The sequence below is a fragment of the Quercus lobata genome, chromosome 5 (genome assembly GCF_001633185.2).
Source record: "Quercus lobata isolate SW786 chromosome 5, ValleyOak3.0 Primary Assembly, whole genome shotgun sequence".
Classification (NCBI taxonomy): domain Eukaryota; kingdom Viridiplantae; phylum Streptophyta; class Magnoliopsida; order Fagales; family Fagaceae; genus Quercus; species Quercus lobata.
In genome coordinates this window covers 39630503-39648494 of record NC_044908.1, presented here as the reverse complement: position 1 = coordinate 39648494, position 17992 = coordinate 39630503, and the positions used below count along the sequence as shown (strand labels likewise).

At 35.2% G+C, this 17992-nt stretch overlaps 1 protein-coding gene across 1 annotated transcript; it reads right to left on the bottom strand.

Moving 5' to 3' along the window:
- Nucleotides 1–9800: 9800 nt before the first annotated feature.
- LOC115992095 (trafficking protein particle complex subunit 13) lies at nucleotides 9801–17356 on the bottom strand. Its single transcript, XM_031116148.1, has 12 exons — nucleotides 16937–17356; nucleotides 16766–16850; nucleotides 16458–16588; nucleotides 16243–16345; nucleotides 15964–15978; nucleotides 15071–15234; nucleotides 14649–14844; nucleotides 14122–14196; nucleotides 13755–13871; nucleotides 13259–13303; nucleotides 10416–10514; nucleotides 9801–10092 (listed from the first exon to the last, which is right to left on the bottom strand). The coding sequence occupies exons 1-12, from the start codon at nucleotides 17251–17253 to the stop codon at nucleotides 10072–10074; spliced, it is 1368 nt and encodes a 455-aa protein (XP_030972008.1). The 5' UTR covers nucleotides 17254–17356; the 3' UTR covers nucleotides 9801–10071.
- Between the last annotated feature and the right edge of the window lie 636 nt (nucleotides 17357–17992).

The window sequence follows — 17992 nt, the reverse complement described above, 5'->3', positions numbered from 1 at the left end:
CTCTTTTGTCTTTAGTTTTGACCAACTCACAGCATATAAACTAATGATTATGAAAAAGAACCTAGCAAGATGAAACCAAACACAATTTCTAAATTTTAGCAAATCAGCCAAGAAAATAGTAGGAAAAAAAAAAAAAAACCTTCGAAGAAGAGCAAACTTGTTTGTGCATCAAGCCTAAACAAATTTTTTTTTAATTGTAGGTCCAATTCATATTGTGGTGTACAATATGACAATAGTTGTTAAATACGTCCTAGTAAAAAGGAAGAGAATAAGATCTTGAATTATAAATTATCGTGTGTCACAATCAATGCAATAAACTATAAATTAACTCTAAGCAATGCTACACTATCCAATAACTTATTAATGAATTTATATTTTGAAAATTCTACCACTGGATTACATGTTTTGTATGTTCTAAACATGCATGCTAATTTTCATAGCAATCGGATGTTATTTACTATTCAATCCATAAACTCATATTTTATGCATTATTTTAAACTACAAAAACTTGAATTTATACAATTGATAAATGACATGACTATTGAACTTTGATCACCTTGAAATTTCGCAAGCATGGAAAATATATAAAGATAATGTAATCTAACGATCAATTTGTCAAAATTCACATCCAATTAAAAAAATTGATTGGTGTAATATTGCAAACAATATTACTTGGTGTAACTTGAATATATATATATAGAGAGAGAGAGAGAGAGAGAGAGAGAGAGAGAGAGAGAGAGAGAGAGAGAGAGAGAGAGAGAGAGAAATATGAGTTCAAGTTATACCTGATGTAACTTCACAAGAGTTACACCTTTTTGGAACCATTGATTTCTATCAAATTTAATGGTAAATAACAAACTAATTGTCATGTTATCAAATTTCTAAAAGTAAGTGATGTCAAAACAGTAAAAGTCATTAATGCCTTTATATATATATATATATTTAAAAAATTCATTAATCTCCACTTTCTCTCCCTATCTTCTTCTTCTTCTTCTTCTTCTTCTTCTTCTTCTTCTTCTTCTTCTTCTTCTCTCTCTCTCTCTCTCTCTCTCATTTGCCTAGGCCTCTTTGAGCTCACCTCCTCCTCCACTGACCCACTCAACTCATTGGAGTTATAGCTGGTTAAATTCAGAAGTATAATTTAGCTTTAGATATAAGTCTAACACCGATTAAGGCCAAAAAAGTTAAATGAGGAAAATCATAGCTATGCCTAAATCATAGACATCTTTGATCTCTTTAAAATGGATCTTAGAGAAAATGAATAAAAGTTGCTTTAAGGCCACTACAATTAGGTCTACCTCCTCGAGCTCTTTCTCATTCATGCCACAATATCACAACTGGCTTTGTATTCATCGTTGAAGAGGGTGGCATTGAATTTACAGTTATTTTTTCCTCTTCCTCTCAACCTTTAGATGACTTTACATGTAATAAACAAGGAGAGATTAAAAAAAAAAAAAATGCTACTATTAATTATGCAAGATGAGGTTGAAAGAAGTGATTTTGAGCCATTAGATCTAATATAAATCAATGGTTATAAAAATGTGTAACTTTTGTAGAGTTATACCAGGTATAACTTGAACTCATCTCATATATATATATATATATATATATAAAAGAGAATTTGATTAGTAATATCTTGCTAAAAAGTGTGACCTATGTGAAAGTAAAAAAAATTTTAATGATCAAAAAGTGAAATATTGTAAGAGAATTTGATTAGTAATACCAGCATTATCACCCAAAATGACAAGAAACAACTACTTACAAAGAAAAATAGACAACCCAACAGCCATTTATCATTTATTGTCTTAAAGAAAAAAAAATGGTAGTAATTCTGTGTTTATCTTTGAGTGATGTTATTGAAATTGCTTTACTAACATGAACCTGCTATTATCTTGACAATACTTATCAAATTTCTTATATTAACTTTCTTCATTCTAATTATTTCAAGAACTACTCAAACTTGTAAAAAGCTTATCGCAAAGCATATATTAAAACAAACAGAAGATCATGATTATTGAGAAATCAAAATGTAAGTTTTGGAAATTGAAAAATGTTGAGAGAGGGGAAAGGTTGAGAGAGGGGAAAGGTTGAGAGAGAGGAAAGGTTGAGAGAGAGAAAAAGAGCTTGTATGTTTTGGTAATTGAAAAATGTATTTGTAACTGATAATTTGCATAGTTAATGGGGTGATATATATATATATATATATATAACTCATCAGATAAAAGCTTTTTTTTTTTTAGAATCAAGACTTTGAACCTTCATTAAGTAAAATCAGCCATGATCGGCAAAAAGTACATGAGAAAGGTGTTGAGGAACATCCTCCGTCCACACCGAAAAACCTCTAACATGTCTAGCATGTTTAGCTAGGTTGAGCGCTACATTATTACCACTTTGACCCACATGCGAGTACGTGATGCTGCTTCCTGCTACGACCATGGATTTTGCCGAGCTGAGTATATGACCATATGGAGAAAGGGATTCATCATCAGACTGAAGTGCTTTTATGATATTAATAGAATCACCCTCTAGTACGAAGGATGTGAAACCAAGTCCCTATGCGAAGGAAATAGCTCTAGCTGCTACCATAGCTTCGACAATTTCTGGAGAGAACGGGAGACTTGCTTGCTTAGACAAAGAAGCCAGTGCTTGTCCTCTGCTATCTCGAATGACGACTCCCAAACCTGTTTTGCCCATATCTCTAAACTGTGCTCCATCAAAATTAACTTTTATTACACCCTCTGCCGATGGAGACCATCAATTCCGGGGTTGGCTAACGCTTCTGAGCTGTGGAGAATCAGAGGAATTTGCCCGTTGGAAGTCAGCCAGTGCTTGTGACGCTGTTGGAACGACTAGCGATAGCGGATACTCCTTGGGAGATGTTCGCACTTGGTTTCTACGATGCCACAGTGACCACATGACTGATGCCAACAGCTCCGGGTTTTTCTGTTCTTGGTGAGTATACGTGAGCACATCTTGGATGGAGGAAAAAACTCGTGTTCTCCGAAACAAAAAGGACGGAACTGATTCCCACACCTGTGTGAGCTGTGAGCATTCCCAGAGAGCATGGACGACTGATTCGGACTCAAGCTTACACAGTTCGCATACATCTTCATTCAGAATATGTCGTCGTTTCAAATTTTATTTCACCGGAATAGCATTGTGGCAGGACCTCCAAAGGAAGTTTCTGACTTTGCTTTGTACATTAAGACTCCAAATCAATTTCCACACTTCATTCTCAGGCTAGGTAGTCATAGCAGGTTGATATGGAGCTTGGTCAGAGGTAAGAAACCGTGTTCCAAATCTCACCGTGTAGGTACCTGATGGGGTAAAGGGCCAAACAACAACATCTTCCACTGCATTGGGACACAAAGGAATGCTTGAGATCAACTCTACCTCTTGGGGAGTAAAGAGTCCAGTCAACATGTTGACATCCCACTTCTTCGTGACTGTGTCAATGAGGACTGAAATTTTCATATCTTCAAAGCTTGGTACCACTTGAGCTTCAATTCTCGGATGGGCTGTGGATGGCAGCCAAGCATCGTTCCACACACTTATGGCATCACCACTTCCCACTCTCCACCGTACACCTTTCAACAATAAATCTCGCCCTTTCAATATGCTATGCCATGCGTATGATCCCGAGCTTGAATAAGGAGCATCTAAGATAGAACAATGCGGGAAAAACCTCGCCTTAAAAACCCTATAAAATAGAGAATTTTTTTGGTGAAGTAATCGCCATGCTTGTTTGGCTAAGAGAGCATCATTGAAATTTGCCAAGTCTTTAAATCCCATGCCCCCTTTCGATTTGGGTTTACAAAGAGTGTCCCACTTAACCCAATGTATCTTCCTTCGTTCAAAAGGAAAATAATACCCACTTTAAGGGGGGAAAAAGGAAAAAAAAAATTGACAAAGTACTTAAAAGAGCTAAAAGTAAATATTTAAAGTACATATTATATAAGAATTACTACAATGGTGGAATTTATAGTATGCATTTAAGGATTTTTATTATAAAAGTACACAAGAAAGGCCTAGTTAATTTCTTTCATGTTTTATTTATCTATTATATTTTTATGTGATTTCTAAAGGCCTAGTTAATTTCTTTCATGTTTTATTTATCTATTATATTTTTATGTGATTTCTATCATTTGTATATTAAAGAAGTATCATGAATTGAAGTACAACATATCATAACCAAATTGAACTTAGAATAAGAGATAAGTTTAAGGGTTGGTTTTTTTTTTTTTTTTTTTTTTTTTTTTTTTGAGAATGAAATGAGATAAGCTAAGCTAACTAAGGATTTCCCAAGAGTGAGATAACATCGAGATATATGCTTTAATTGAGAGAATTTTTTAATTCCAAAGTAATAGATTTTAGTATTACCATGGAAAACATAAAGCAATACTGCATGCATGTCCATACTCATAAAATGGGTGCAATAGTTAAACATTGTAAGTATCCTAGAGTTGTTTCCTTAAAAATTATAAATGGTAAGAATTTTTTTTGAGAAATAAATGGTAAGAATTAGAGATTAGATCTTTAAAAAAAGAAATTTGTATGTTTGACTTACCAAATGTTATTTACATCATAATTTGTCAAAAAAACTAATGAAAAAACAAATCGTATACAAAGAAAAAGATGAACACCATATGGTCCATACCTATCGATCATAATATTTTGTTTCCTCTTCCAAGGTATCTTAAGAAATTAGAAATTAGCAAAGATTTGGATGAGATTAGAAGACAATTAGCAAGAATTTATGTAGTATTTAATATAAAAAATAACAAAACCAGTTAGAAATTTTTTTTTTTTTTAAATGGGAGGCAAATGACTATGTATTATATCAATAAAACACATTCCAATTCTTTAGACAAATAATTTTAATGGTTAAAATGCAGTTTTCTAAAGAAAAATTGTAAACATGAATACAAAGAAATAGACTGACAAATTGAAAATTGAAAAAAGAAACACAATATTTACAACCCCCCCAAAGAAAATCCAACAAAAACCATAAAAATGGTAGCACAAAAGCAAAGAAGTTCAAGGGAAGAAAAGGAAAAACTAACCTCAAAGGGACTTTCTACTTCTAGTTGTAATTTAGTAACTTTTGGTGTGGAAAGAGAGCAATTCAAAATCTATATCTATATATATAATTAGTGGATTTTAAATCTAAAGGGAGACAATTGAATGTTTTGATGAGAGAGAGAGGGAGAGAGGATTGATTGCTGAATTTAAGGCAACTAGATGATGTCTCGCGTGATGCGCGAATACTTTACAATTTTATTTGAAATCATTCTTATGTATATTAAGACTTATAATACTTATTTTATTATATAAGATTTATATTTGCCAATAATATTGTTGAATACTTTAAAACTTGATTCTCTTAATTCATATTTTATTTTTAAAAAAATTGTAATAACACTATAAGACTATAACATATTATAATATTAATTGTTAAAAGTAGCTTTTATTTTTTAAACTGATTAAATGATTTTGAAATCTATAAATTAGAATTTAAAGTATAAAATACTTTTATATCTTAAAATTACATAAGTTGAGCAATCTTCCAAAACACTTCCTCAACCACTCTATATATTCTTACAACCAAATATGGAGACCTCAATCTCAAACACCCAATTCATTATCTCAATGTAATTGAGGAAATCATATGTAAGTTTCAACCTAAAAAGAACGTGATTAAACAATGAGAAATTGGCTAAAAACACATCAATTTATCAAAATTTAATTATTTTTAGTTGGGGTTTCGTATCCTTTTAAAAAAACGGAAAACACTTAGAAATCATCATTGATTTTTATTTTTATCACTATGACTTATACCGCCCAAAATAGTAGTAAAAAAAAAAAAAAAACTACAAATAAACCTACAAATTATGAGTTGTAAAACAAAATAAAAAAGAGCTAATTTCATAAATAATCAATTAGAATGTTTCTTTTTATTTTTCTTTAATTTAAAGTAAAATACATTTATAACTTTCCTAAACCAAAATCTCAAACACCCAAAGACTCAAAGCGAATCACAACCTTCGTAAAATCCACAACATTCAACTTCAACATCAAAATCCTAAGAGACCATCACTAAATAAAAAATGTAAGACACCTTCCTCAGTCATAGCCTAGTCATACGGGTTAGGGTCAAATGGTACAACAATGTTGGAGACTTGGAGTTATGTAGGTGTCGTTTAAAGGTCAAAGGCAAATAACATCATTTTTGGTTGAAGTGTATTTGAGATGGAATGGAATGAAGGGTGAATGAAAATATAAAGAGTTTTTTGTGTGTGTGTGTGAGAGAGAGGAAAAGTCTTGAACTATTGAACCAAATGAAACAAATAGTAGTCTTGAAATATTGATTAAAAGGAAACAAAAAGTAGTCTTGAAACATTGAACTAAAAGAAATAAAAGGTCCCTATTTTTAAATTTGTTCTTATCTCTAATGTGGCTTAAGAGTATTTTAATTCTCTTCATAAAATGTGCTACATGACAGGACCTCATACTCTCTTGCATAAGGTTTCTGATTTTATATATATATATATATATATATATAGATATATATTGATTGATTTGAATTCAATGGGAAAGTCATTGATAAGAGAAACATGAATTGTTTGTTTGATGGGAAAACAATGAGTTGAGAGAGAGAGAAAAGATGATTGATTATAGAGAATGTGTGATGTGGAAACCCCAAATATATATATATATGTGTGTGTGTGTGTGTGTGTGTATGACTTTTTTTGAGAAAATTTTTATTGAACTTTTATTAAGGTGCTGGTAAATCAGTTAACAAAAAATTAAAAATATCCAGAGGAACGGACTCCATCTAGACTATAAAAGGAAAAGAAGGTCTAGCCTAATAGAATGGAGTTGGCGAGTTGTGGCTTTTTTTTGTGGCACAAGACTTTTCCAATAGAATGAGAGAATAACCAACTCCTGAAGGGGGTTTACATAGGACATCGTGTCTTTTACTAAGTGACCTAAGCAGGAGTGCAACATATCACCGTTTCGAAGAGAATTGATGACCAACTCAGAATCTCCTTCAAAAATGGATTCAATAAGACCAACTTCATGGACAAACATGACAGCACGCCTAGCAGTAAACAATTCCACAGTTTCTACCGATGTTGGATTTGCAATATTTGGGATAGGGAAGCCATTACCTCACCCTTGTAATTCTGAACCGCCACCCCAATACCTGCTTCTCCAGAATCCTCAAAAACAGCCCCATCAAAGTTGGTTTTGTAGGGGATGCCACTTTATTTTAGCACGTCGAGGTCCCTTGGGTGGTCTCCAGTGTGCATTCCTGTAGGTTTTGAGATATTGGCAAGCTTCTTCAGCAATTCTTTCTAGTGGTTGTGCAGCTTCATTGAGGTGAACCTTATTTCTCCTACACCATAGAGACCAGGCAGTAGTAGCAAAAATGTCAAACAGATGTGGTCTTATACGGATCAAAGTTACTAAAACACCGAAGGAAGCGCGAGCAGATTGTGACCTGTCAACCCAGCTAAAATATTTGTTCCACAATGACTGGATTGTTTCACCCTCCCACAAGGCATGGGGGGTGGACTCGGGTTTTTTGGCAGAGTTGGCAAATATCATCATCTAGAATTTTTCTCTTCACTAGATTCATTTTTGTAGGAAGAGCATTTGAGCAAGCTGATCTCCATTCAAAATGCTTGATCTTCCCTGGAACATGCATTTTCCAGATACCCTTCCAGAAAGAGCGGACTGCTTCAGAATTTGACACCGTGTCTGCATCACTTCTGGCATCCTCACAGAGTAGCTTATAACCCGAGCCAACCATGCCTATCTAGAGGCCAACACAGAATCTTTTTGGGGGAAAGAGCATAGAGAAATAGCCTTAATCTGTTGAGCTTCAAAAGGCAGAAAAAATGGAATCAATTAAGTGCGAATCCCACTACTTTGAGTACGGATCGATAAGATGGGAAACAGAGACCAAGTTTGAAATAACAGGATGTGGGGATAGCACACGGCCACTACCTTCTTCAAGTAGCCATTTATCCTCAAAGATCTGAATATCACACCCATTCCCCACACGTCACTTTGCACCTTTAGAGATCACTTTTCGAGTCTTTAGAATGCTTTTCCAAAAAGTTGTAGCTAGAAAAAAAATTTTCTAAAAAAAAAAATCGAACATTAAGTAAATAAACTGCACAAACCGAAAATGAACTCTTTCAAATTGTGACTTAAGAGACTGATCAAAATTCAAGCGCCAAAGGGAGTGTGTCTTATTATATAGGGGTTAGGATTTGAACCTTTGAAGGCAATCAGGCTATAGGCTCGCTAGTCCGTATATTATTGTCCCCCACAAAAAGAAGTGTGTCACCAACTAATGCAAATTTGCACTTTCAAAGTTTGACATCTTGATCTCTTGTGAATTCTTCAAGTGCTTATTTTTTCCTGTTAGATTACCAAAAGTTCTCTCTCATCTTTAATTATTTGTTATAAAATTAAGGATATCTTAGCCGATTTGGTTGGCGCGGGATCAACTCTTCCGTAGGGATAACTTAGAAGCACTAGAACTTAGTGTGAGTGTGGATAACTGAGAGTGCAATATGATTGACATGGAACTTCCTCCCAGATATTAAGGGGAAAATTTCCTTGCCATTCGCCCATTTGCACTCAGGACTGGCAAGGAACTCATTTACACAACTAACAACTTTTAAATGTAATCAGATGAATTAAACTGATTGGTCAAAGGCCAAGAAAAGAACAGCTTCACTGCAGACATGATTATATGATGCAACAGTAGTATTATGACCATTGAGAAAGATCGTTAGCTAACCTTTCCAACTTCATTACTTCATCAATATATTATTCACTTGACAAATAAGTTTTTGATAAATAATTGATTTTATTAGATACACTGTAGTGTGACATTTGAGTGAGTAGGCTGTGAACCATTTTTTAATTAGGGGTGTCCACGAGTTGGTTTGGGTCGGATTTGTGTCTAACTTGCACCCAACTTGATCTCGTCAGGTGGTGGAGAACCAAACCTGCTGTTGACCAGTTAGGGAGGTTGGATTGGATGGTCTTCAGTTTTGCACTAAACAGGTAATGACAGAGAGGAGCAACGATGGAAATCTCACTAGATCTAGTGAGATCTCATTAGAATTTAAGGAAATTTATGGTCAGATTGAGCTGAGTTGATCTTGGAGACCCACCACTCAACCTACCGATGTCAGTCTTTAAAGGCAAAAACCCACTATTGACTGCCAGAGTAGTCAGATCAGGCAGCGGACAAATTGAGTCCTGTCAGATGGGTCAGGTGGCCTAGATAGCCCTACTTTTAATACATTGTGTCGTGGCATTTGAACAAAAGAGTTATGTATTTAGGTTCCCTGATCTATTATGGGGATAAAGAAATGAGGGAGTTAATTATTCTTCAAAAATATGGAGTCTTGTTCAATTATGTTTATTGTGGACTACATTGGGGGGGCGGGGGGAAGAGGGGGAGGGAAGGAATCGATGTACTTCTGAAGATGAGGAATGCACGAGGACTCAATTGCTAGCAATCTTCAAAAGTTCCTTATATGAGTAGTGTTATGCAACGGATCTTATGGATAGTAATTATTCATAAAATCATTACATATGTAGTCTCTTTAGGCAGTGTCATTTGTGCATGAAGTAGTCTCTATTCAATAAAATTATATTATCTATAAAAAAAATTGATACACCTGACAAATAAGTTTAGAAAGTTCTTTGCTTCTTCACAACTGGAAAATATGAAAACATTCTATTTTTCTTATCAATCTTACAACTTTGTATTTTTTTTTTTTTTTTTTTTTTGAAAGTAATTGAACTACAAAGTACATTGCTGAGGATGGAAAGATTCATATGAAAGCATGGCAGCAAGTCATACCGGCCTGAGAAGGGTAGACATCAACAATAATTGAGCATCACAAACTTGGTTGGCTTGTCAAGACCTGCTTGATCTATTTGAAGCCCACAGATGATACAAATCATCACTTCATCTGGTCAAATGGATTAATCCCCACCAGAAGATTACGAAAAAATCAGGTGAAACTGGCCAATAAATTAGTCCAAATCCACGAAAATCTGCAACATGTCCAAATTACAGATCAGAATGGAATTTCAACAGTTCAGACGGCAACACAGTTGAATATATATTTAAACCAAAACCAACAATCGAGTAGATTCACTAAATTAAAGAATTCAAAGAGGATGCGAAGTCCAACTGCTTAAGCTTTCAGTCCAGCTGAACTCCCTGGAATTAATCAGTTTTGAGTCATTTAAGCAACCAGTTTACGCTCCAACAATGGACATTATTGCCAGATCAACCTTGGCCAAAATGGCTTTTCATAACAATAGCATGCATTCTAGCTCCAAACTGAAAAATAGCAAAAATATAGTTGACCAACCTCCAAGTCTGGCAAAGGGTTATAAGATTTCTTCTCTCTTGTGTCGAACACTGTAATACCGGTGATTCTCTGAATTCCAAGTTTAGTAGCAATGAGGTCCTGCATTAGAAAAGGCAGCTTTAAGGAATTATACTAGAGATAAAATAAACTACGCAGCAGAAGTATTTTCAGGATAACATCCTTCCTAATTGTCAGAGAGATAAAATAATGGCATGAAATGGCCATTCAGTTATGTAATGTTAAGCCATATAAACTCCTGGCCATCTCACCAATTCATTATGGTAAAAGTAGAAAACTCGGATGGCACATGCAACAGTAATCTACTCCCTCTTCTCTCTTCCAAAAAAATAAAATAAAAATGCAGCTAAAACTGTAGTAAAACAATGTTTTGTTTGACATACAAATACCCCATTAAAAGTACTATGTGGGCTGTACAGCTCTTCCAACTATTGTGGGCCCACTTTTAGTGTTTACAGGTCCAAAAGGCCCAAAGTTTAGGTATATTTACATTTGTGAACCTCAAAGAATGTCAGGAGACTCAGGACTGTGACACCTACTATCATGCATGATGGCATGAGAAACTATTTATTCCTTTGTATTCCTGTCAAGTGTTAAGTAAACTCTGATTGGGAGCAGATCCATAGGGAGCCAACACAGAAGAGGGGGGAAAAAGTTTAGGACTGAATAATCATTGTATAAATTGCTTTTCCCAGATTGGCTTGGAGGAACGTTCCTCCAACCCCTTTGACTCAAGTGAACATCCATGTATATTCTTAATCACGACCTATTTTTATAGTCAAGACTTGTTTAGATGATTTATTAGCCATGTAATTAAAATCATGGATAGTCTTATGAACTGTCACCTAATGGTTTGAATGAGATTTCTCCAACTTGGTTTTGGAAAAAGCCTTTGTCCACAGTCATTGTGGAATTTTTTTTTTTTTTGGTTTTGATAAGTAGTCATTGTGGAAACTGAAAAAGGTTTTTACTTGATACGAGGAAAAGGGAGTAAGAGCATTCGCAGTGGGCTTGGCAAATGCCAAATGTAAGGAAAATTTGGCATTTCAGGCCCAAAGGAGCTCAGCATCCGAACTGCCAAATGGGAACAATTGTAAAAAATTTTACAATGTTGCTACAGTGCCATTCTACATGTAGAATGGCACTGTAGCACTATTGTATACATTTTTTAATCACTTTTATTCTCTCTCTCCTCTGTCATCTCTTTCTCTGGGGCTGAGATGTCTTCTTTCTTTCTCAACTCTCTCTTTCTATTTTCTCATCTACCCTCTCTCACTCTCTTCCTCTCTCACCACCGCTGCCTTACAAGTTGCTGATCTCACCGCCAGCGACCCCGATGTCCAGATCTTGATCATCATCCTCCTCTCTCTCAATCTCAGCCTCTTTCACTCTCTCCCTTTCAGCTCTCTCTCTCTCTCTCTCAAACGAAAATGCAACCTGTCCGCCACGGCCATCACCGCCTCGCAATCTTGCCCCTCACCGATTTGAGTTTCTGGGTTGTGGGTTGATTTCGTGGGTTTATGGTGTGGGTCTTTGGTTGATTTTGGATTGTGGGTTGTGATGGTGTTGATGGTGAGTTTTAGGTGGTGATGCTATTGTGTTTTTTCTTTGTTCCTTCATGGTGATGGGTTTGTGTAATTTTCATTGGTTTTTTAGATGATTTTTTTTGCAAATTTGGTTGGATTTGGGTTGTGGTCATGGTGGCTCGTGGTTATGGTGGCCGGTGATTACAAGTGGATTTGGGATATATTATTTGTGAGCTGTTGTGCTAGTGTTGATGGTGGCCCGTGGTCATGGAGGCCGATAATGGTGGTTTCAGTAAATTTGTGGTTGTTCTTGAACAGAAAGAATGAGAGAGAGAATAAATAATGTGTTGTATTGTAAATGATGGTGATTTGGGGATATATTATTTTATTGTATAAAAATATTATTTTAATGAGTAGAATAGGGAAATAAAAGTTGGGATTTTGGGAGTGCTAAAAAATGGTATAATATAAATGATAAAGTGAATTTTGAGATGGTAAAATAGAATTTTTTATAAATTCCAGATGCGAATGCTCTAATGAAACTAACAAAATAGTTGTCTATGCTAAATATGGTAACTTGATAGACCATTTGATAGGTTAGTAGTTAGTACTAGAAGGATCAAAATATAATAAAAGTCAGGTGAATTGAAAAATCTCTAATCTCTACTCTCTACAAGCCTAGATGGCTCCACATACGATATTTAACACAACTACACACAACTATTTTACATTAAAAATAAAGGTAGACACAAATTTAAACTGAGGCATATGTTGGAGCCATATTTCAAAACTAAAGAGGCAATAAGTTTTGGGTCATGTGAATTTTATTTTTATTTTTATTTTTAATTAACCGATAGCCCCCGCTATTGATATGGCTAGAATATTACAATTTTATTATATAGGTACTTTATAAATTAAGATATTTTTTTTTTAAAGATAAATGGTAAGTTGCGGCTCATATATTTTTCTTTTGATTAACCGATAGCCTCCGCCATTGATGTGGCTAATATTACAGTTTTATTATGTAGGTGCTTTATAAATTAAGACATTATTATTTTTAAGATAAGTAAATAGTGGGAAGAGGGAGTTGGAGGTGGGGTTTGAACTACAAACATTAAGCACCAGATACAATGTCATTACTATTGGGCTATCACTTGAATATACGTTAATTTTTAAACAAATAATAAAAAATGATTCCTAAACTTAAATGAAAGTAGACACAAATTTAAACTGAAGCATATGTTGAAGCCGTATTTCAAAACTAAAGTGGCAATAAGTTGGGGCTCAATTTCTCCTTACCAGATGGAAGTCTGTGAAACTAAATGCTGCAACCTGCGGTAAAGCCTGTAAAACATTTATCAAATCCATAAAATCAGTGCCACAGACAATAAGGATTAGGGTTTAAGAAGATGCAAGAGTTAGTGTGACTCTGACTTTTTGAACAATTTTTCATCAAGTGAATCCCTGTAATTTACTCAATTAATGTTCAAAACCTACAACTTTTCAAGGCCTACAATAACTTCCAGGTGCCAGGTCTGTACCCAATTTTAAAAAGTGAAATGACTTTGCAAGCAAAATAAGCTACTATGTACCTACTCATTTGCATACTATGATGCGTGTTTCCCAATAGAGAGAAAATCCAAAATGGTAAATCATTAATTGAGCAATGAGCCTACCACCGGTCAATGTAAAATGTCTTTAAAAAACATAATGTTAAACGCTTTAGACATGTTACCATGGTTTTACTTTCTTTCTTTTTTTAAAAAAAAAAAAAGGAAAAAGAAGGAAGAATTACCATGGTTTGGAGACCATTAATCATTACAACCTTCTCCTCATGCAAACCATCGTACAACAATGAAACTTCAAAGGGCCCCAATTCTCTATCTGTCTGGTTTGTAAGTTTCAAGTGTAGCTGTAGGGAAAGCAATTAATTGCTCAGTTTCCTAAGAATTTAGTAATTTAACAGGTAACAAAATATTCAGGACAAATATTTGAAGAACAAGGAAAATGACAAACTTTAAGATGGACATTCAGTTCTAATGGACACTAAAATGAATGAAAATTTTCTATTGGCTTAGTTATATTTTTAAAATCCTGTCAGCTAAACTGCACTTCTCTAGTTCATAACAGACAGAAAAAGGGCATCAAATGACTATAATTACCGAAAAGGATCTTTCCAAGTTGATCACAGAAGGAACCTCCAAAACATGTAACTCAATGTCTCTGCGAGTGATTGGCTACAAAAGAAACACTCCACACATAAGTGAAACAACCTAAGAAACTAACAAAGTAACAAATTAGCATGCACATAATCATAAATTCCTAATCAGACTTCCAATAGAAAAAAAAAATTCAAATAAAAATTTGAAAAGTAACTTCTTTTAAAATAGAAAGAACAGTTGGAAATAGGGAATGACACAGAAAAAAAAAAAAAAAAAAAAAAAAAAAAAAAAAAAAAAAAAAACAAATAGCAGACATTTTTCTTATTGGTAATTACACAAGCTCCTGGAGAGTCTCGACTCTGAACCCACAACTTGAGCCTGCACCTTGCTCTTGCAGGGGAAGGAGATGCCATTTGAGCTAGAGCTCATTGGCACAAATACTGGAAAATATTCCTATTGTTCTATGTTCCAGGGAATGTATCCATATAAATTAAAAAGCTTACTGATATTGAAGAATGAACACTTACAGTGCCCAGAATCTGCTGTGTCTGTAGGCGTCCAGGTTCACCCAAATTTGTACGCCATGTTATCTGAAGTTTACCAAGAATATTACTTCCCTCAACTTTCATTTGTGTAGAACCATGTGATGACAATTTTAATTGATAAAGATAGTTGTGAATTCCTCCGCCAGATCTGATAAGGATTGGTGGCTTAAATGTATCCCTAAAAGTTTAAATTAACATATGATCAATAATTAAGAAATAGAAGGTGATAAAATAAGTTAAGATAATTTTTTTTTAAAAAAAAAACTTACATAACACCCCCCCCCCCCAAAAAAAAAAAAAAAAAAGCAGCAAGAAAAAAAAAAGTTAAGGAAAAAAATTTGTTACAAAAATTAAGCAAGGCATATCAATTGTTGAAACTCTGAAATAGTAAATATGCCACACACCTAGTCTGGGAATTGCTGTGTGAATGGTGCTCATTGGCTTGTAATATTGTTGCACTCCAATGCTGAGCGGGCTCAAAGTCAACTTGGTCCATAAAAAGGTTTGATTTTGTATGATTTTCAATGCAAGCTTCCAAATATGTAGTTTCCTGATTTTCATAGGGAGGCTAAAAAGACCCAGAAAAAAACCCAAATGAATTTTACTTATAAACTTGAGCACTTGTGATAAGGCATAAAAGAAAAAGTCATATTATGAGATATTATTACTTAAGGAGTGAACAAAGTAGAATTCCAATATCACTATAAAAAAGTCAGAAATGAGAAGAACTGGTTAGTTTCAAGCAGCATCTACACTGTGTACTTTGTACCAACTTAGGCGTAATACAATGTATTTAACCACCTCATTTCCAATATGGATTTTTAATGTATGCAATTTTTTACTGATATCTATAAAAATTTTGGAGGGGGCCTTATGGTGCTGTGCATTTGATCAGCATTTAAAGAACCAGACACAGACACACAGTATTTGCAAAACCTTCCACTCATCACTTGATTCATTTAAATAGCTTTGTACATGAGAGAGAGAGAGAGAGAGAGAGAGTGGAAGAAGAAGAAGAAGAAGAGGAGCCCACCTCACTTTAATAGTATCAAAGAAAGAAATAAGTTTTAAAAATAATAAAATAACATACAAAAGTGACAAGATTGCTGTGACCAAACAGTAACTTGGTTGAGCTGATGCCATTTACCCCAATTGGTTTGGAAATAAATTAACCTACATGGTATATGACAATGGATATATAAAAAGCAATCCTACGTCAGTTTTGCAACATCTAATACGACTTGCAGGAAGATCTCTTAAACTTACAATGAACAAATACAGTCAAACCTCAACATACCTTGACAACTCGAACCTGCAAAAGAGAAATTAGCAAATATTAAAATTTGCAAAACAATATTATAATGTAACTCAGCCAAAAAAATCAAAATAACATAGCAGGAAGCAACCAATGCCCCTGGTATTAACTACGTGTTGTTATCATATTGAAAAGATTTTATCTGCACCTATAAATTGTGTCATTCTTCACCTGGGATTTGGAGGTTTCCCACTTTATGGACAAAACAACATAAAAAACCCAACATTTTTTATTGGACTTTACAAGGCGTGGGGATGATACCTTTGTCCTAACTGAAAGTGGATTGGCGACCATAAACTTAAAAAACTGTGGAAGATATTTACGCTCACCCTCGCCATCATTGTACAATGCAGTGCAGACCAGCCTAAACATTGCGAGACAAACATATATCACAAATCAATTAAGAGAAGTAAATAAAATTGTGCCAGAATCTGAATCTATATACATACTAAAAAGGGTGAGATATGATAATTTACGTGTGAGGTCCGAGTTCCTTCACATCATGTTCAACAATGAAATCATAACGCCCTCCAGCACGTATCGATTCAACAGGCGATTTTGAGGTATCCAAAAGCAATAACCTCTGCCTCTCCGTTTGAATTTCAGCCTGAAATCAAACAACATTGTGTAATCACTGAACAACTCTTTTAAGTTGTAGTGATACCAAAATAGATACACCACTGCACAATACCACTGTGATAACTGACTGACCCACCCACTAGAACTAGAAGTAGAAGAAGCAGTTATTTAAAATGAATAATCTATTGAAATGGGAAAAAGAAACCTTGATAATAACGTCCTTAACTTCGAAGTTGGAGCTGTTGTTAATGCTAATATAGCTACAAAATGTCTCTCCCAAGTATATCGCCCTGTTCAAATCAAATTTCTTCAAATCAAAATTCAAAAACCAAAAATTCGCAATTAAATTGAGAGAGAGAGAGAGAGAGAGACCCACCCAAAGGACTGGGGGAGAACGAGAAGGGAAGAGAGGCCCATGGGGTCGGAGGAGTCGTGGAGGAGGAATCTGGTGCGGTAACTGAGATCTGATGAGTCGGTGGGTTTGGCCACGTGGCGGTCAAGGAGTGGAGTTAGATTGGAGGCGGCGATAGGGTCGTCGAAGATGTCCTCGCCGGCGATTAGATCGGAAAGGTCAAGGCGGAGCGGAGGGTCCACGTGGAAGGAGGGCTTGCATAACCTCATCACCCGGAAGGCCAGCGAGTGCGAGCCCTGTGATTGTGACGGTGACTGTGCCTGTGAACCTGTGCTGCTCATCTCTGCAATTCTCTCTTTCTCTCTCTCTCTCTCAATCAACTATGAATTCCCAGCCTCAGTTTAAGCGGAACGTCTTTTCTTTTCTTTCTTTTCTTCTGAAACTAAAACGACTCTTTTCTTATTTATAATTCCCCCGTGCGATGTACGGAAGACTCAGACCAAAGGTTTTAAATTTTCACCTTGCTATGGATTTTTTAGAAAATAACTACAAAACCCAAACAATATCATTAGTTAGAAAATGTTTCATACTAATTTGGTTTCTAACAATTCGAGTTCAAAGGACTCGATTTTTGGGTTGTTATTTTATTATTTTGCCAACAGCTAAGGTGACTAGATCGTCCACGTAGGCTAGAAATCGAGTCCATTGGACTCGGTTTCTAAGCATAGAAACCGAGTTCATTGGACTCGGTTTCTATAATGAACTCGGTTTCTAAAATGAACTCGGTTTCTAGGCTTAGAAACCGAGTCCAAGGAACTCGATTTCCTAGTCTCATCAGTCTATCCCACAGCAACATCAATCTCATCCCACGGCAGCAACGGTCACGTGGACGTACCCCAAATCGAGTCCAGAGGACTCGATTTTCATGAATGGTCCCTAGCCCTCCACGAGTTGCCGTGGGTCCCAGCTGGGACCTATTTTCCTCCTTACCGTGGGGTCTCTCACAGCTTTAGCTCTATACTCTTAAGAAACTCAGCTCTATTCTCTTCAAAAACTCACCTCTATGAAACAACTTTCCTA